The sequence below is a fragment of the Triplophysa dalaica genome, chromosome 7 (genome assembly GCF_015846415.1).
Source record: "Triplophysa dalaica isolate WHDGS20190420 chromosome 7, ASM1584641v1, whole genome shotgun sequence".
NCBI lineage: Eukaryota > Metazoa > Chordata > Actinopteri > Cypriniformes > Nemacheilidae > Triplophysa > Triplophysa dalaica.
In genome coordinates, this window is record NC_079548.1 from 21,914,075 (window position 1) to 21,933,937 (window position 19,863).

The 19,863-nt window shown below is 38.1% G+C and overlaps 2 protein-coding genes across 4 annotated transcripts; both read right to left on the reverse strand.

Moving 5' to 3' along the window:
- Positions 1 to 405: 405 nt before the first annotated feature.
- LOC130426792 (5-hydroxytryptamine receptor 3A-like) lies at positions 406 to 8,348 on the reverse strand. 2 transcript variants are annotated; one of them, XM_056753737.1, is made up of 9 exons: positions 8,241 to 8,348; positions 6,618 to 6,701; positions 6,488 to 6,532; positions 6,223 to 6,332; positions 4,227 to 4,399; positions 3,957 to 4,117; positions 3,040 to 3,250; positions 2,633 to 2,767; positions 406 to 702 (listed from the first exon to the last, which is right to left on the reverse strand). In XM_056753737.1, exons 2-9 carry the CDS (start codon positions 6,699 to 6,701, stop codon positions 539 to 541), a joined length of 1,083 nt encoding a protein of 360 aa, XP_056609715.1. In that variant the 5' UTR covers positions 8,241 to 8,348; the 3' UTR covers positions 406 to 538. The 2 variants fall into 2 exon arrangements, with proteins under 2 accessions (XP_056609715.1, XP_056609714.1); XM_056753736.1 differs by lacking the exon at positions 8,241 to 8,348 and having other exon boundaries at positions 6,618 to 6,765.
- Positions 8,349 to 11,548: 3,200 nt separating this feature from the next.
- LOC130426701 (5-hydroxytryptamine receptor 3A-like) lies at positions 11,549 to 17,460 on the reverse strand. Of its 2 annotated transcripts, none has more exons than XM_056753608.1 (9): positions 17,368 to 17,460; positions 16,628 to 16,788; positions 16,488 to 16,532; positions 15,266 to 15,375; positions 14,699 to 14,871; positions 14,428 to 14,588; positions 14,008 to 14,218; positions 12,320 to 12,454; positions 11,549 to 12,127 (listed from the first exon to the last, which is right to left on the reverse strand). In XM_056753608.1, the coding sequence occupies exons 1-9, from the start codon at positions 17,402 to 17,404 to the stop codon at positions 11,877 to 11,879; spliced, it is 1,284 nt and encodes a 427-aa protein (XP_056609586.1). In that variant the 5' UTR covers positions 17,405 to 17,460; the 3' UTR covers positions 11,549 to 11,876. The 2 variants fall into 2 exon arrangements, with proteins under 2 accessions (XP_056609586.1, XP_056609585.1); XM_056753607.1 differs by having other exon boundaries at positions 16,628 to 16,848; positions 17,368 to 17,446.
- Between the last annotated feature and the right edge of the window lie 2,403 nt (positions 17,461 to 19,863).

The window sequence follows — 19,863 nt, forward strand, 5'->3', positions numbered from 1 at the left end:
TAAAGTTCAACTGCAATGTTTTTAAATAAAATAATTTATTGCTGCTGTTTGCACATGTCACCATAGCAACGTTATTCTTATTTCTATCAACAGACAAATGTAATTGGCTAATTTAACAAGACAATATCATTAACATTGTTGATAAGAATTGATCCAGAATGTAATGATAATTTTAAAAGACAATAAATAAACTATTTAAATAATCATGTATATTAATTATATGATCATGCACTGAAAAAACTACTAAACTTCCAAAACTAGAATTTGGAAATATATATCATTTTCAATAAATTTACACACTGAAAAAAAACCAGTAGGATTTACCTAATAGTTTAAAAGCACTACTTAATACTAAATAAAACTACATTTCATTTTCTAAAGCTTAAATTTCAGTGTTTGTTTACATGTAAAGTCAGTTCATTGATGAGCCTAAGAGAGCATATGTGTATAAGCGAAAAAGAAAATATTTTTTAAATGATCATTTTGAACCATGCAAAAAAGTTATGCCTTGACCATCTTAGGAATGATGTCACACTTGTTATGTCACTGATGCCATGAACCAAGCATAATACATGATTGGTAGAAACACCATAATGGTGATAATGTAAAGAATCACGGCAATAATATCGACTATCCGGGCCGCTCTGGTCCAGTACAGACATCTTCTCTCCGCTGGGTTCTCATCAGAGTTCATAACAGCATCTGTGAAGGGGAAAAAAACTTGGCTCTAGATGAATTCTCTTATTGTTGTTGGCATACATCATCATTAGAGGTCGCAGACTCTCTGCATAGACTGAGGGTATCTAACTGACCTTAATTTGACCTCTAAGAGATAGTTCACGCAAAAAGGAAATTTCTGTCATCATTGGCTCACCTTTGAGTTGTTCCAGATCTGTATAAATGTATTTGTTCTGATGAACACACAGAAAGATATTTAGAAGAATGCTTATAACCAGACAGATTGACTACCATAGTAGGAAAATAGATTCGGAACAACTCGAAGGTGAGTAAATGATGACAGAATTTTCAAGTATCCCTTTAAGAAAACTGTATGGTTGAATTGTTGTTTGGAAACATGTTTCCTGGAGCACTTTGTAATAACCTCAGTCGTTACTAGGGTACCAAGAACAGGTACTTTTTTGGACCAGTACATATGATTTCTGCGATGTATTTTTTATCTGCTTGCTTTGCGTGTTTATAAGTGCAAGAGTGGCATGGTTGCGCTTGTGGAGCGTTCGGCGTCCGCGTTTCACAACGAGGAAGCTTCCATCAAACAGCCCTTTGCGGGAACCCGTCAAAATAAACGTTGTTTATTTGAGTACAAGTTATAAAATTGTTTTTAATAATTCGGCAAGGGAGTATATTCACTTACATTAGTAAATTGAGGTTATGTCCTAGTTAAATTATAAAAATAGTACATATTATTATTATATTACTTGCTTAGAAAATAGTACTTAAATTTATGTAGGCTTAAAATCAGGAAGGAAAAAAGAAATACGGTCTACCAGACAAATTACTATAGTGATGTAAAGTAAATATGTTGAATTACATTATGATGTGCTCCTATGCACATGCTAAGTGCCATAAGTGGTATGCTAAGGAGCACACACACGTTTTGTTATGTGGCATTTTCTGTTTGCTCAGAAGCATTTGTAAATTGTGGTTCTGAAGCTCAGCGGTAATAAAGAAACTTAAAATGTTTCCCACACGAAAATTGGTTTCACTAGTTAAAGCAAAAAAAAGGTTACTGAAGTAAAACAATGGTTATCACAAAATAACCAAAGTTTTGAAAACCATGTTTTTGGTAAAAACCATAGTAAGCAATGGTTACTGTAGCAATCAATGCACCAAAAAAACACGGTTACTACACTTGTACCACAAAAAAACATTGTTAACTTTCATAAGGGTTAAAATCTTTTCACATCATGTGTTTTTGAATCAAATTATAGAGCGTAGTATTACTAGCAGTATTGATAACTACCGGTATCTGTATCGGTATCAATATCGATCAAATCTTAACGGTACCCATCACTAGTCATTACCTTCCAGCATTGGGAATCGAAATTCCAACTATATAGCCATTAAACCATGACTGCCCATGTTAGGCGAAGAATGCCCATGACAGCAAGATACAGCCTGACAAAATACAACTAACAGGATCAAAATCCTAAACAAACATCTTATATACTATGTTAATTTAAATAAGGAAGCTTAAACAGGAAGTGCTTCTGGAACTGTGTTCTGGAAATTATCCATGTGCTATATATTGTGATAAAATTATACATGAATGAACTTGGCAATTTTCTTTGCTTTACCAAAATTGTGAATTAAACAAATATTACTTTAGAAACAGAAGAAATGTTTGTTGTGGTCAAATGTTTAGTACATTTCGCTGCTGTCTTTCTAAAATCTTGTATCTCCACATTTTTGCTGCAAATCATTATTATAAATCACCCTTTATGTTTGTCACAAGGTAACATCTAATCAATAAAATGTATTTAAAACTGCTTGTCAACTTTGACAACACCGTATTTAATTATTTAAAAAGTGCAGCGCTTTTCCATTGCCTGATAAACAGTGAATTTGGACATCCCAGGTCTGGAAAGACAGCGACGATATGTGAAATACTCACCAGTGACAGCAGATGTGGAATCTATGGGTGCTTGTGATCTCAGAATCTGCTCTCCTCTAGCCATTAAAAAATTCACAAGGATGGTCTCTAGAATGCTGATGCCAATGAGAATGAAAATCAAACTGCAATAGACCCCTGCAGTGAAGATACATACTGTTGTTTCAATGTTTAATCACATTTCCTCTGTTCACAATATTCATTTAAATACATTTCTGTCTCGGATAGAAAAGCTAACAGTAGTGAAAGAGGTTGTACAGAGAGTCCATTATTACATATATTACATCCTAGGACATCATGGAACATACTGACATACCTGACACCAACACAAGAGAATCCATGTATATTTAAGTTGTTTTGTTTTCTATAACCATTGTACTTTTTTGTAATGTAGCAAAACGTAGCCTCACCAATCCATGGGACTTCATTGGCGGTAGATGGCAGCTTGTCATTAAGAATGAGCAACAACACAGACATGGACAGCAGCAAAGTGACTTTAAAGCTCAGCTTCTCTCCTCCGCCCGCATCGATGAAGTAAGAGGCCAAATCCAACACAAGAAAGCAAAACACAGGTGATATGAAGGTGATGACGTACAGTAGAGGTCTCCTTTTCAGGGTGATCTGCAAAAACACAAACGGTCTTAAACACTGGTTCCCAACTGTAGCCTGTTAACTGTCACCCGTTCCGTATACGGGACACCTAAGATTGCGTCAATATTGTGCATGAAATTTCTAATCGAATCATGACAAACTGTATATCATTGGAAAGGTCTAAGAGTCTAGAATACAGATTTCTTTGGTGTTTTTTTAAATAGTTTAAATAGCGAGAGTAATTGATTCTTTTTTATAAAGAGTGTCCTTAGATTTTTTATTAAACTTTTGCGACCTGTATTTTTTAAATGTATTTTTTAATCAAAGAAAAACATACACTTTTTTATGTATTTTTACAATAAACCTAGCAACATACCTTTAATCTCATTATTTATTATATGTGTGTGTGATTTTTTTTGTAATATTCAGCTACTTTTCCTTTTTCAAACGAGACCATTCTTAATTCATGAGATTATGAGTTACTGCCATTTTAGTTCCAACATGCGTTTTCATGTGTAGGCTCAAAAAGGGCTCAGACAGTTAGTACCCCATCATCGATACCAAATCAAACTGTTTATAACCACAAAAAGCTCATAAATTTTTTTAATGACAAGGTCTTCTGGATGAGCCATTGCTGCAAAAAAATGAAGCTGTATAGTCTTGAAAACAACATTTTGTAAAGGTGACAAAATACTAACTATTCAGAGTAGCCACTGTTATAAAAAACAGCATGTACCTTATATATCAGCTGATCCTCGTAGTATCCCAGAGAACTCACATGGGATATAGATGTGTTTATACTGAGCAGTTCCCATTCGCCCTGAGTTTGAAAGGCGTTCTGGGAGCTGGATGTCAGGAACAATGAATCAGACCATGGATTGAGTGTAAGCTCATCACCTGAGAGAAAATGTTAGCCAATGACAACATGAGAATGCGATGAACATCAGACAATGGAGAAAGTGAACGTTCATATTTGTAGATATTGATATCTGAGATTCAGATGTACTTGAATGCATTGGAGAATGAATGGTCAGATTGCAGGTTTGGACATCAAAGGGAAAATTGATCAAGTCCATCTTACAAGCGCTGCTCAGAGTTAGAGTTTCATACATGTACACCGAACCATCAGAATTCATCTTCACGTATGGATTTTCCACATTTGCAAACTCTGTCTTGATGCTTAAAAGATAGAAACAAAAGCACAACTCTGTGATACAACATCAAGACATTCGGTCAAAACTACATAATGTAATTTAGTCACATGAAACAAAAGGTGCCAATGGGTTTATTTCAAGGTTGTCATGGTTTCAGTCTGTTTTACAATAAGATTAAACTACTGTAAACCAAAGTATATCTTTTTCCTTTTTGTGGATTGTCTACTACACTACAACCATGACAGAAGTGCTGTCCCTCCTAACAAGCAGAAAACAAGCAACCAGAGTGTTTCTGGTTGAAAAACACTGGCTCTTCAATCAGGGTCTCCAACCACGTCCTCACCCCTGAATTCATTCCCCAATTGTGCGCAGTTAGTGGTCCCTTAGATGACCTGATCCTATCCTGTAGCCTGTCCATCCTATTATTCCACATAGCTCCGATGTCCCATCTGGTCCCACCCAGCTCCTTCCTCCCTGGTGGTCCCGCCCAGATCTGCCCAGTTCACTGGCTCTGCCCACTCCTTATGATCAACTGCAGCTGTTGGTCCCTCACAGCTCCTCTGGCTCATCTGGTCACTCCCTACAGCCTTTGAAGTCAGCAGGTATAATGGTTAGAGAGTTGGACTTGTGACTACGAGGTTGCCAGTTCGATTCTCAGGGCTGGGGGGTAACGACTGAGGTGCCCTTGAGCAAGGCACCTTACTCCCCGGGGGCTGCACTGATAGCTGCCCACTGCTCCGGGTGTACGTGTGTTCACAACTTGCTGTACGCATGTGTTCACTACTCTCTGGATGGGCTAAATGCAGAAGTCGCATTTTGGGATGGTTCACCATATCTGACAAATAGTTCACTTTCAGATTTTCGGTATTCTTTCAGTATTCAGTTTATCATCAGCTCTGACTACACTCCTAAAAATAAAGATGTCAGAAAGGTTCTTCACAGTGATGCCATAGAAGAACCATCTTCGGTTCCACAAAGAACCGTTTCTTTCTTACTTTTTTGCCACAAAGAATCTTTGTGTAAACCATTTCAACAAAAATGGTTCTTCTATGGCATTGTGATGCACCTCTATTTTTAAGGGTGTACAGGGCATATCCCCGTCAACTTGGACTTCTGATTTGTCATCCTCTTGGCCCCCTCTGGGTCCCCTTCTCATCTGGCTCTTTCTGTCAGTCGGCCCCCAGGCTCCGCCCGGGACTCTAATCAGGGCTTCACCTAGACTCCTCCCACTGTCAGCTTACCGCTTATGTTCCCTGTCCATCTGGAGCTCCTCCCTCCATCTGGGCTTGTTTCTGTGTCTGATGACGTCCCCCCATCACATCGGTGTGCATTACTGCACCCATAGAGATGGTGGAATCATGGTTTAGGTCTGTTTGAGTTCTGTTTCTATTGTTCATTGTGTTCCTTTTTCATTGAAGTAAATTATTACCTAATCATATCCTGTTCAGCTGATTTGAGCTTCTAATTGAATTCTTCTTGGTCATTTAATGGTTCAACCTGTGTTGGGTTAATTCTCCTGTGTATTTACTGTGTATTCTCCTTTCTTCCTGGATCCCCGTATTTTTGTTATTAAAAGTATATTAAAGTTTATCTTGGTGTGTTGTGGATTATTTCTGCTGTAACAAAATTATCCACCTAGTTTTGCCTAGTTATGACTTCATAGGAACTTCCAAATATATGATTCAGAACAATATTTTGCAGATCAGTTTTAAGAAATTATGTTTTCAGTTTTTAGAAATGTACAGTATGTTTCAGTATTACATTAAGTTGTTGTTGAATGACCCCTTTCATGTAACCACCCATTCTCACATTCATCTTTAGTAGAAAATAACGTCAAAAATAAAGAACCTTTCAGCGATGACAATGTCTGGAATCCAAATCGTATCTTTTTTCAATGAAATCTTAGAGGTCTGGCAAAAATCCTCTTGTTTCCACTCTATGAATTCATTATTCCAAAGCTGCAAAGGTATAAAGTTAACACCAATTATAACAAGTACTTGACAATGTAGAACAAAACTGGGCAATAGCCAACATAACATTGATAGACATAAAAAATATGAAATACATGGTGCTAGAAGGTTTAATAATTGCTTTGTTTTAAAGTAACACTTACAGCTTCAAATATCACCTGTGTTGAAATACTTTGGGCTTTTTCATTCTGTAAAGAAAGTGTTGATTGACACATCAACAGTTTAACATCAAATCTGGCTGTATGATAGTAAAGAGTCAAGCTGGATTCTTACCACATCTGTGATGGAGGTCACAAACAGGTCCACATAAACATCGGTAGGGGTTTTTGAGTCATACACAGGTCTTATGGACTTCATCTGAAAGTTATCATCGGTCAATTTAAGATTTTCCATAATACTCTTATAACAGCAGGTACCAGCGGCGCTCACCCGACCTACACACATGAGATAATAAACTCCACAAATACTGAAAGAGTATCACTTTCATTCATCTCTGTTAAAACATTTATTCACATTAATCGCATTACGAATAAATGTTTATATAATATGTGACCCTGGACAACAAAATCAGTCTTATGGGTAAATTTTTACAAATTGAGATATTTACATCCGGAATAAATAAGCTTTCTATTGATGTATGAGTTGTTAGAACAGGAACATATCTGGCAGAGATACAACAGATAAAAACTCTGGAATCTGAGGGTGCAAAAAAATCGAAATATAAAGAAAATTGCCTTTGAAGCTGTTAATCGAAGGCACTGTAGCAGGCCATCCAGTCACAAAAATAAAATTATTTTATATTTATGGTATAAAATTTACGAAATATCTTCATGGATCATGATCTTAACTTGAAATCCAAATGATTTTTGGCATAAAAGAAAATTAATAATTTTGACCCATACAATGTATTTTTGGTTTTGTGATGCAGGCTCACATATAAGTCTTTGTACTCTGCATATTCATTTTGTATTCATGAATACATGCGTGTACACATTTTTAGAAATTATTCACATGAATTTATTTATATTTTCCACTGATTTAAATTATATAAAAAATGTGTATTAGTTTCATATTTTTCTTAAATACATGCATGTATGTGTATGTATTTATAAATACAAAATGAATATGCACATTACACAGACATATAATATGTACATTAACATTAACCTTTATGCATTTGGCAGACACTTTAATCCAAAGCAATTTACATCGCATTATCCTATACATTTATACATGGGTATTTGCAATCCCCTGGGATCAGTCCACAGACTTGCTCTTACCACGGAGCCACAGGAAAGCTAAACAAAAACTGTTTTCTGGATGTCATCAATTGCGATTAATCATTTGACAGCTCAATAACTTAATAAAATCATCTTAGAATGTTTTAATCAGTATCACCCTTATGAAACAACGTTAAAATTGTATATAAAAAAAAACTTACCAAATGCAAGGGAAAGCACAAGGCAATGCAGGTACATAGTGAAAGTGAACTTTCTGTGTCATGTATGAAGATTGTGTCTTTACTGTTATTCACTCATATTTATGCACTGTGAGTGAAACACAAGCCCCACCTCCTCCTTTGCTTTTAGTTTTACTACGGTAAAATGTGTGCTAGAAAATTACATCAAAAGCTGACATCAGGCCTTTATGTCAGTAGTTTAAATGCGCACAATACAAGACAAAAGTTTAAACAGGACTGGACAAAACATTAAATTTCCAGTGGCTGATATACAGTATTGAATGCACACACGCACACACACACACAAATACTACACACGCACACACACAAACAAACAAACACACACACACACACTTTTATGTAATCACTTAATCAATTAATTTAAAGACACCTGCCCAAACACGGAAATTAAAACTTAATAAGGCAGGTTTATTTACTCAGCTTCGACTTTCAGAGGCATCATTGAAATATGGAGTCTGTTTGCACAGATCTTAAAGGTTCCGTGTGTAAGTTTCAGAGGCCACTATTTGCGATGTATGAAATTGCAACCTACAGCTCCGCCAAACCCCTCCCATTAGAGAAGCTACGGTTGGCGTCACAGGACAAAAGGGTTCCGTAAATGATAGCGGCCATTATCGGTGGTGTTGATAATTGCAATCTACGTCTCACAGGCTATCAATAGACTGAAGCTACGGACACAGGACAGAGATGTTGTCGTATGAGACAGCTGAGAGTAACCTTTGCAAGTCAAGTGACGAGGTTGATTTACAAAGAAAAATTAATAAATTAAATTTACTTAAATCATTTACTCTAATCATTATAGTGAATATAATTGTTACTTGTTTAGCATTGTGTCAGTGATTTATTCGCTTATTTTGCATGGCATTTTTTGGCACTGTAACTTGGTATCATAACATATTGAAACAGCTTGCTAATGCTAAAGGAGTGTGATCTTACCGCGAAAGTCTTAGCAGACGTTTTTCTCATTATCACAGAGTAAATACAGGTAGTAAGAGGAATAGAGGGAGAGGTAGGGGTGTTGGAGATGCAGGCAGGGCAAGGAGAGGCAGAGGAGCTAATGTTACCCGGGAGGACCGTACAAGAGAGGATGTGGAAGCTAAGTAGTATAAACTTACACCAGATTTATGCAAATTATGATTGTAAACATGATTTCTAACTTGATTTGCACACGGCCATGCAACAAGGACTTATAGTACAATTACAAAGTACTAAAACATTACAAGGAAAAACGCTACTTCTCTTGATGATCAGCTCATCTATTAGCTAAAGCTATCAAACAAACAGTTCACGTATATTACGGAAATTAAACACACTTACCGGACAAGCAGAAAGCTGGCAACTTTGGCGTCGCTTAGCAAACCCGTTTCCTGCTTCAGTGCCCTACATTTTGAAAAGAACCACGCCGATGTTTATTCGGGTTTTTTGGCTCGACTTCGCCTTGCTGTATCGTATCTTCTCTTTTTGATGACACAAATTGACGCTCTATCGGCTCTTGTGCAGAGTATGTGTGGTCCGCCATTAGCGCAAATTTCACTTCTTACTGCAACAAAGAACCGTTTCTATTTCTAATAAAAAACACGACAAGTAAATTTTGTTATTGTTCTTCCTCTTCTTCTGCTAATCCTTCTATGTAGTGGCTTTGCAAGCTGCCTCCAAAACACAGCCGAAGAAGAAGAACTAGTCCCGTGCATCCTTCATTTTACGAAACGCGCTCAGTTTGTCCGTATAGTGATACTATAGAAACATGGCTGTGCACTTTGATAAATTACATGTAACAGTGTGCCAGTGGTGTTTATACATAAAATGGCTCATTGTAAGGGTAATATAAACATTTCGGTTCATTTTGTAAGGTATTTCCTCACCACTCACGACATAGTTTTGTATTATATTACATTTTGGTAAATAAATCCTTCAAAATGCTGCACACTGTACCTTTCATTAGTCATGAATAAAGGATGTACAGTATGTGTACATGCATCAGTATACAGTGTGACTCGTCTATAGGGTTGCTACTTTCAGTAAGGCAAAAAAACACTAGTTTAGATCTTCATCTTGACCTAAAACGTACAATTTAAATAATTGCATGATATATAGAAATGACAGATTACAGAGATACAGTATCGTACAGAAGTGAGTACACCCCTCACATTTTTGTAAATATTTTAATATATTTCTTTAATGTGACAAGACTGAAGAAATGACACTTTGCTACAATGTCCTCTCAAAATAACTCAACACACAGCCATTAATGTCTAAACCGCTGGAAACAAACGTGAGTACAACCCTAAGTAAAAATGTCCAAATTGGGAGTAATCAGCACTATTCCTCCCCGGTGTCACGTGGTTCATTAGTGTTACAAGGTCTCAGGTGTGAATGGGGAGCAGGTGTGTGAAATTTGGTGCTATTTCTGTCACTCTTGCATACTGGTCACTGTACGTTCAACATGGCACCTCATGGAAAAGAACTCTCTGAGGATCTGAAAAAAATAACTGTTGCTCTACATATAGACGGCCCAGGCTATAGGAAATTAGCCAAGACCCCGAGATTGAGCTACACCACGGTGGCCAAGACCATACAGCGGTTTAACAGGACAGGAACAGGCCTTGGAATCATATCAGTGCTGCATTTATACTTACATTTACATTTAGGCATTTGGCAGACGCTTTTATCCAAAGCGACTTACATTGCTTTATCCTATACATTTTACATAGGTATTTGCAATCCCCTGAGATCGAACCCACAACCTTGCGTTGTTAACGTAATGCTCTTACCACTGAGATACAGGAAAGCTGCATATCATATGCATGTATCTAACATTATATATTTAATTAATTGCGATTATTGAATCTTTTTCTTTTTCAATCTTCGAAGGTGGATTGATCTCATATGGAAAGCACCGACTCATGCTGTCTCATGTTCCACATTTGATAGGCCTATAACTAATAAGCAAATGACCAAATGCTTGTTCAGTGCAGCACATTTAAAACCAAACAAATGAAACAAACAACAATTGTGCTTTTCATAATGCATTTCAAAAATCTGTGTGTACCTGTATTGTACACATGTCCAGCCTCAGCATATCGTCAGAAGAGTGTACCTATTACTGTCACGGTAACCACAGTAACCACGCCCTCTGCATCAGACGTCACCACACGATTATCAGGTTTCCAGTCACCGGTGTATGCATGGACTTCAGTTCCCACAAACCATAACCCGGACTCTACTTATACTGTGTTTGTTGTGTCGTAACAATTGCCTTTGGTCAGGTGTGAATTTACTTCCATTTGTCAGTTTCGGTCATTTAAATTTATGTCTGCATGAACACACGTAGGCTAAGAGACATATGACATCTCTAGGGGTAACAAATTCAAATGTGTTTACGGTAAAGACAACATAAAATATAGAAAATCGTATCCATAACCGATCTGGTTCTTAAAGTCAAACTTTTGTTTGGATAACAACAGAAACACTTCAAAGGTGTCCCTCTGTTAATCAAAATGTTAAATCAACCCAGCATACATGTACAATTTATCGGTTATGTTTGACTGTTTCCACATATAGAATTTTTAGAGTGTATTAAGTGAATTATGTTAGGCTTTCTATAAAAAGCCTAAAAGTTATTTTTTTGCCAAAATAATGTCAAATTTTGCACATGTAATTTATGAAAAAACTAACTGACTGTAACAAATCAATAAAAGGGAAGGAAGGAGTCGGGAACCGGCAAACATTTAAACATTTAATAAAGTAATATAACAGCCGGCGGCCCCTCACGGACGACCGCCGGCGAACAAAACATAATATAAATACAAACATAACATAAGTTCGGGCCCGGTCCTCTCTCCTCGACGGTCCGGTCGCTCGTTCCTTTTATGCTCCCATCTCCTACGTGATTCGAGCCCGGTGTGCGCACAGCTGGCGCTAATTCACAATTACTCACCGGACTCGAACCACGGTCTCGCCCCGCCTACTCTACTACACTCACAAATCTATATTTCTTAATGATCTCTTTTAGCCATGTAGAAAGTTATCTCATCAATAAAGAGCAGCTGAATTTACTTTATGAACCAAGCATTATAAATGATTCCTAGAAGCACCATAATGGTGATGATGTAAAGAATCAAGAAGATAATGTTTATCATCCGGGCGCCTCTGGTCCAGTACAGGCATCTTCTCTCCACTCGATTCTCATCGGTCACACTGTTAGACTTCTTGAGGATCTGCTTCAGAGAACTAAGGCTATGAGACTGGTTTTCATTCCTGTCTGACGCTGAATCCGATGGGTTGTTGAAGTCTTTTACCGTATCTTTGAAGGGAGAAATAAAGCCTTGATCTAGATTCATTCTGATTGATTCTGGCATACAGCATCATTAGAGGTCACAAGCTCTCTATAGATTGAGGGTATTTTTTTTATTTGTCTGCTTAATAGATCCATGACGAAATATTACATGAGTTGTGCAAAGAGATCATCGTAGTAATATGGTGGGTAAATTCTCACCAGTAACAGCAGATGTGGAATCCAAGTGTGGCTCTGGTCTCAGAATCTGCTCTCCTTTAGCCATTAAAAAATTCACGAAGATGGTCTCCAGAATGCTGATGCCAATGAGAATGAAAATCGTAATGCAATAGACCCCTGCATGAAAGATACGTACAGCAAATTATCTTTTGATCGTTTCGATACATTTCTGTCTTTCACAACTAACGGCTAACAGTTAAGGTTGGGAATCGATTATGAATGGAAATCGAAAGGAATAGGAATCAGATACTTGAAATAAAAATTTCCTGTGTGAATATTTTCAGAAATGTACATGTGTTAACTTCTGTTAAAGCACAGGAAACACAAATTTACCATAGTTTTATTATATTAACCACAGCTAGCCATGATGTAGTTCAGCTTTGGTAATACAAATTGTATTTACACAGACAAAACGTATAAGAATCCATATGAGTTTGGTTCCAAAGTGAGATAACTCCGTTTAAAAACAATAAACATAACATTTTTGATTATTTTATCATATTAGTTAGCTTGTTTTTTTGTTGTTATGGCTTAAATTAAAAAAATAACTTCAGTTTAATTAAAATTAATTGGATTGCACAATTAAAAAACATGATATTTGAAATTATAACTCATTTTGGAACCACTCTTCATATATAATGTATATATATTGCAAACTAGTCAAATGTCATGATTCTGCCGCATCATGTCATGTTTCTTTTGGCCTAGTGGTGGGATTATGAAAGAACCCCATGTTTTATGTGGAGAGATTCAATTTTGGCACTTATGGGTCATCACACTCTCTCTCCGGTGACGTCTTTTTTCCTGCCCTCATGTTTCCTCTTGAGTTCTCATTGTGATTTCATGCCCAACACTTGTTCCCCTCCTGATTTGTCCCATTACTTAATGTCCCTCTGTTTTCTGTCCTGTGCTGGTTCATTGTCATTTATTTCATGTGGGTGAGTTCCTGTCTCTCTTAGTCTAGTCTAGTCTAGTCTAGTCAAGTCTAATCATTTGTATTGAATGTTAAATGTTATCTTTAGACTTGTTAGGTGTAGTTAGTCCTTGTTCCTGTGTCCTGTTATATCCTTGTTCTTGTTTTACCCTCTCATGGGATCTTGTTTAGTCTTTGTTTTATTTTATTATTAAAGTCTTGTCAACTCCTTACCCGCTGTCTGCACCTGGGTCCTCTGTCCATGTCCCGCTCATATCTTGTCATCAATAAGCAGGCCAAATGACCATACAGGTTGATGTCTAAATGTTTTACTTCAACTTTGGAATCAAAACTGGGAATCGATAAGAATCGGAATCCATAAAATTCAATCCTTACCCAACCCTACACTCTTAAAAATAAAGATACTTCAAGATGCCATAGAAGAATCCTTTTTGTCTAGATGGATTCCACAAAGAATCTTTAACATCGGAAGAACCTTTCTGTCTTACAAAAGTTTCTTTGTGGAGAAAAAAGGTTCTTCGGATTATAAAAAGTTAAGAAAGACATGGTTCTTTATAGAACCAGAAATGGTTCTTCTATGGCATCGTGTTGATGAACCTTTTAAGCAGCTTTATTTTTAAGAGCAACTAACAATAATCCACAGACACTAACAAGTCTTTAACATCTCGTGCCAGAATTTTCCTGAATATTTTCTTCTCTCTTTTATGTTCTATGAGAATACTGTATACAGACTCACCAATCCATGGGACTTCATTGGCAGTAGATGGCAGCTTGTCATTAAGAATGAGCAACAACACAGAAATGGACAGAAGTAAAGTGACTTTAAAGCTCAGCTTCTCTCCTCCGCCCGCATCGATGAAGAAAGAGGCCACATCCAACACAAGAAAGCAAAACACAGGTGATATGAAGGTGATGACGTACAGTAGAGGTCTCCTTTTCAGGGTGATCTGCAAAAACACAAACGGTATTAAAAATGCAGCAGAAAAAAACATGAATTCAAGCTTTTAAGAAGTTCATGTGAGGTTCTGTTAATATTTTATAGACGACCCAGTTCAATTTTTAATGCATGGATTTTTGTGCGTCAAAAATATGAATCGCAGCATTGAAAACAAAATAAATAAACTGCTATTATCATGAGAGCATTTTTTTCCTGTACCGTATATATCAGCTGATCCTGTGGGTATTGTAGAGTGCTCGCGTTGGCTTTAGACATATTTATATTGAGGAGTTCCCACTCTCCCTGAGTTTGAAAGGCCTTTTTGGAGCTGGACGTCAGGAACGATGCACTTGAATATGAGTTAAGTGTAAGCTCGAAAGCTGAATGAAAATAAAAAAAAACAATAGACATCAGTATGAGTGTAATATCGGACAATATGGAAGGTTACAATTCATGTTTGGAGACATTGACATGTGGGTATCAGATGTACCTGGATGCATTGGCGAATGAATCGTCAGAGAGCAGGTTTGGACATCATAGGGAAAGTTGAGCAAGTCAATCTTACAAGCGCTGGTTACAGCAATAGTTTCAAACTTGGCTATCAAACCATAACTGGTCAACTTTACGTATGGATTTTCTGTAGTTGCAAACTCTGTCTTGACACTAAGAAGAAAAAACAACATTATTCAATGCCATACTATGAGCACAGACCGAATTTGGTCACATGAAAAGATGGAAAAATTGGTTATTTTCATGAATTGGGTGATGCCATTTATTAGTTTTTCTATTAATAATGTTTAGTTTCCCACAACCATCACCCACCCTGACCCTTAAAATTAAACAAGTTTTGCTGCTGTGAATGAAAGAAAACTGCTTCAAAATGTGGGGTTGAATTTTTGCAGCTCAGTTTCCATAAATACTCTCTCATGAGTACGTTCCATAAGTTAAAGTATAACGCATTATGAACTCTGTTGCCTTAATTCTCTGAAAAATCAATAAAAATGCGCCCTTTAATTAGAGAGGACAAGTCGTTCTCACATTACTACAAACTAAAGACCTTTCAGTGAAGACAATGTCTGGAATCCACATCTTATCTTTTTCAATCGATAACATTTGGATCCCACAAAAGTCGCGTGCATTCCACTTGGTAAATTCACTGATCCATCCCTGCAAAGATACGAGTCATGAAGTTAACACTGAATATAACTAGTGCTTGACCAACTTTGATTTTTCAAAAACCAATGCCGAACAAAACGGCCAATGGGCAATACAAAACATTCATAACTCAAAGATTCATTATATACAGAAAACTGCTGGGTTCGATCCCAGCAGTCACCACCAGTGTGTCCTTGAGCAAGACACTTTACTTCATGTTGCTCCAGGGGGATTGTCCGTGTAATAAGTGCACTATAAAAGCGTCTGCCAAATTATTAAATTATAAGTTAAAATGTGTATAAAAGTGTGTATAAAAGCACATCAAATTGTAGTAAATGTAGGTTTCAAATTCTATTCAACACATTTTTGCAAATCAGTGACAACAGTAAATACAGTGTATTATGTACAGCCACAGAAAAAAGAGACTGTTACAAATGTTCATTTATTCAGTGTTTCTAAATGTATTGTGTCCAGTCAAGGTCAGATGAATTTCAACAAAATCAAACCTCAGGAGTGACATAAAGTCATCCAACAGCAATGTGAAAGACTTACAGCATGACAAGACACATGAAAACTGTGATCAAAATCCAGGATATCATACAAAGAATAATTGTAGAACTTTTCCGTGCAGAAATATCACTGTTGTATTGCTTACACGTGAACGTTATTAGTATTTGAGGTTGAGAAAACATATAGAGCATCTTTTTTGTTATTTTCACCTGTTTCTCCAGTTTTCATTTTCTACGAACAAATTCCAATAGAAACTGGATTTTTCTCTCCATTACTTATCATTGGAGTTTGGGCTCCTTGCCACAGTAGGGCAGTGTTGCCTTGCTCATTCACTGCTTTGGAATAATGCACATTGTGATAAGAGCTATTTAAATAAATTGAATCGAAACAAGATTTTTATTTGAAATTTGGGAGAAATATTGTATGTAGTTCACAGAACGAAACGCAACTAATCATTTCACCCAAATGCTTGAAATAATAAATTCAGGGCAAAAAACAGATCCTTTTAATTATAGACCTTTGTGATCTATAGTTTTTGCTATGAAGTCATGATGTAAATATCCGCACTGGAAAACAAGACAAAGAACTTGAACATCTGCTCATGCAATACTTACAGATTCATATGTAATTTGTGTTGAAATGGTTTGGGCTTTTTCATTCTGTAGATTAAAAGGAAAAAAGTGTTGACCGACACAACAGCATGATATCACATGGAGAAAAATTTGAATGGAGGTAACTCGTGCTGGACTCGTACCACATCTGTGATGGAGGTCACATACAGGTCCACAAAAGCTTTGGTAGGGGTTGTCCAGTTATACACAGGCCTCATGGACTTCATCTGAACGTTATCACCATCCAAGCCAAGATGTTGAATAAGACTCATATAACTGCAGTTATCAACGGCGCTCACCCAACCTACACACGAGATCAAAAAGAATATCGCTTCTGTTTTTTCTGATGACACGTTTATCCTCACTGTTAAGAATTAAAAAAATTAATGAAATTACAGTATTACTGGCAGCAGTTTGCCAGTAATTTACTTTAGATTTACATTTGTGTAAAGTTTGTTCAACGATAAATGATCATTAAACATGAACAAGTCTTTATCTTTACTGGAATAAATATAAATAATATAAATAATAGCCTCAAGTAAAGCATTCTGTGAACCAAAATTAGAAAAGAAGTTTATGTGGATTCCCATAACGCTTTGTATGAGGCTGTGATTAATAGTTATAGTATAGTTTTTCTCTGTAAAGATAAAGACTTGTTAATGTTTAATATTCATTTTTCTTTGAACAAACTGTTGCCAGTAAATTAGATGAATATAAATCTACAGTAATTTACTGGCAACTAGCTGCATAACTACAGGGAAAGTGTTTACTGCAGTAATTCATCGTCTGCGCTTTTGTATCAAAAGAAATTGAAAACAATTCCATTTTCAAGTATAACTGTTTAATCAGTTTCACTATTGTTGTTAGAATTCAAAAAACTTACCGAAAGCAAGAGAAAATATTATCCAGTGCAGGTACATGGTACAGTCTGTAAAGATTCCAGAGTGAAGTTTCCTGTAGGATGATTGAGTCCTGAACACATTACTGTTATTCACTCATATTTAAGCTCTGTGAGTGAAACACAAGCCCCTCCTCCCCCAGTGCTGGTAGTTTAACTACAATAAGATATGTGCAAGAAAAGTTTGTCAAAAGCTGACATCGTGTCTTTTTCAGCATTTTTCATGCTTAACATAAAGAACAAGCTTGATAAATAAAATCAACATTATTTCTGTAAATCGTGTAATAAACAACTTGAATTGATCAGGAATTAAAAATGATTAATTGACACCTGACAAAACACCCATACGTGTGGTAAAAAGGAATCATTGTTGTAAAATACGACAGCTTTATTGACTCAGTATAGACTTCCAGAAGAGTCAATGAAATATGGAGTGTGCTTGTGCAGAACTTTATCAGTCGTATTGAATGTTGTGTCTTATGATGTCTGCGTTTATGATTTATATGCATGACCTGCATGAATTGACGTTGATTCAATGCAACCAAAGCATATGGTGTGTTTTACATTTCAACCTGTGCATGTATTGCTGTTAATTGTTTGGTTTAAACACGTATTTTCATAAAAGGCCTCTCTTCTGTTGGCTGGATGACAAACAGTATGTAATTACATTGACAATACTGATGCACTTGTTTGTATTGTGTGAATGTCATTTATCACACAAACCACTTAAAAACGGAAAATCAGTTGACCTTGTCGTCATTGTTCAAAAACCATTAGATTTATTGACTCTGAATAGTTGATAGCACAAGCACAAAAGAACCCAATAGGGAGCGTCAGAATCTTTGGCCAGTAGGAACTTTTAGGCTGACTTTTTAATGACCCCATAGGTCAACATCAAACTCTGTTAAAAAGACACTACATTCATTCCAAACCAATGTACACCTGAGTTCTGTTTCATTGAGCGCGTTTACATGCACAGTCTTACAACGAATATGCTTAGTAAGCTGATATATGTAAGGTCATGAAAACGTGTAAAACAGTTCCCTTTCTGTCGGTCTCTCGACGTTGTGTCGAGAACGACAGATGGGGTTCGCCCTTGAGAACCAATCAACTCTGACTACTATAGAAAAGGCCAATGAAATTTGGCGAATGCAATTTGCATGCCGGGCTCCGCCCCCGGAAATCCGGTATAAAAGGAGGCCGGCGTGCAGCATTCACTTACCTTTTGTTCTTCAGAGCCATCGCTCATGAGTACAACTCAGGATTCAATCCTCTACAACTACACGCTGGTGCTACGACGTGTTACAGCGGATCGTCCCTTCCTGCAGCGACCTTCCCCTGGGCGTCTCGGCGGTTCCGGAGGTGTTAGAGATTTTTTCTAAAAGTCCTTTTCAGGACTGACTGAGCATTCTCCAGCGCGGCATGTCCCGCTGTTCTCTTGGGTGCGGCACCCTCATCGAGGAGGGGGATGGACACGATCGCTGCATTAGGTGTCTGGGCGTCCAGCACACTGAAGCAGCGTTCGTTGACACATCTGCCTGCACTGCGGGCAGATTGTCATTCAGAAGTTGCGGTCACGGGTGGCTGTCTTCCTACGGGAACCAGCCACCATTTCGTCTGCTACCCGGGCTGTGACATCTGTGGCTACGGCCCTGATGACCACCCACGTTAGCAGCGTTAGTGATACGGGGAACTCTGCGAACGTAAACCCGCCAGCCAAGTGCTCACGGGCCGATCGCACCCCGATTCGCTCTTCTGAACGTTCCCCAACCGGCGGTGGCATACCGTCCGGATCCTCACGCACACACTCGGAAACGATGTGTGACGTAGATGAGATGTCGCTCGCAGCATCGGAGTGAGACTGGCATCCGACTCTGCCGAATCCAAACTCCACCCCCAGCGGTCGAGTTCAGGAGGAAGCAGAAGTGATGTCATCCGTGCTAACCCGGGGATACGTGGTTCCCGAGGTCGGTGCGCGGTGCAAACCGCGCCCACCCCGGGTGCCATGTTTTTCCCGGAGGTGCATGAGGAGCTGTGTAAAACTTGGAACGCTCCACTCACGGACCGTTCCAGTGAAACCAGCTCCGGCTCCCTTACTTCCCTCGATGGTGAGGCAGCCAAGGACTGCGTCGAGATCCCCCGGGTGGAACGTCCGCCTGCGGTGCACCTGTGCCGCGGACGGCTACCACCTGGGGGGGGATCGACCACTCCTACCGTCCAAAGCACGTAAGACTTCGGCATCACTGGTGTCGAAAGCTTGCGATGTTGCGGGCCAGGCTGCCTCCTCTCTCTATGCCTTGGCCATCCTGCAGGTCCGCCAGGCCAGGGCGTTGAGAGGGCTCCACGAGGGTAAGGCCGACCCGGGTATAATGCAGGATCTCCGTGCCACCGCTGACAGCGCTTTACGGGCGACTAAGGCGGCGGCACGGGCCCTGGGTCGGACGATGTCCACGGTAGTGGTCCAGGAGAGACACCCCCGGC

Coding starts and splice junctions, on each gene's coding strand:
- LOC130426792 (XM_056753736.1), bottom strand. CDS start 6,737: ATGGAAAATCTTAAATTGACCGATGATAACTTTCAGATGAAGTCCATA. Junction 6,533..6,617: donor TGACCTCCATCACAGATGTG/GTAAGAATCCAG, acceptor CTTTCTTTACAG/AATGAAAAAGCCCAAAGTAT. Junction 4,118..4,226: donor TCATTCTCCAATGCATTCAA/GTACATCTGAAT, acceptor ATTTTCTCTCAG/GTGATGAGCTTACACTCAAT.
- LOC130426701 (XM_056753607.1), bottom strand. CDS start 17,404: ATGTACCTGCACTGGATAATATTTTCTCTTGCTTTCG. Junction 16,533..16,627: donor TGACCTCCATCACAGATGTG/GTACGAGTCCAG, acceptor TTTAATCTACAG/AATGAAAAAGCCCAAACCAT. Junction 12,128..12,319: donor TTCCACATCTGCTGTTACTG/GTGAGAATTTAC, acceptor CTCCCTTCAAAG/ATACGGTAAAAGACTTCAAC.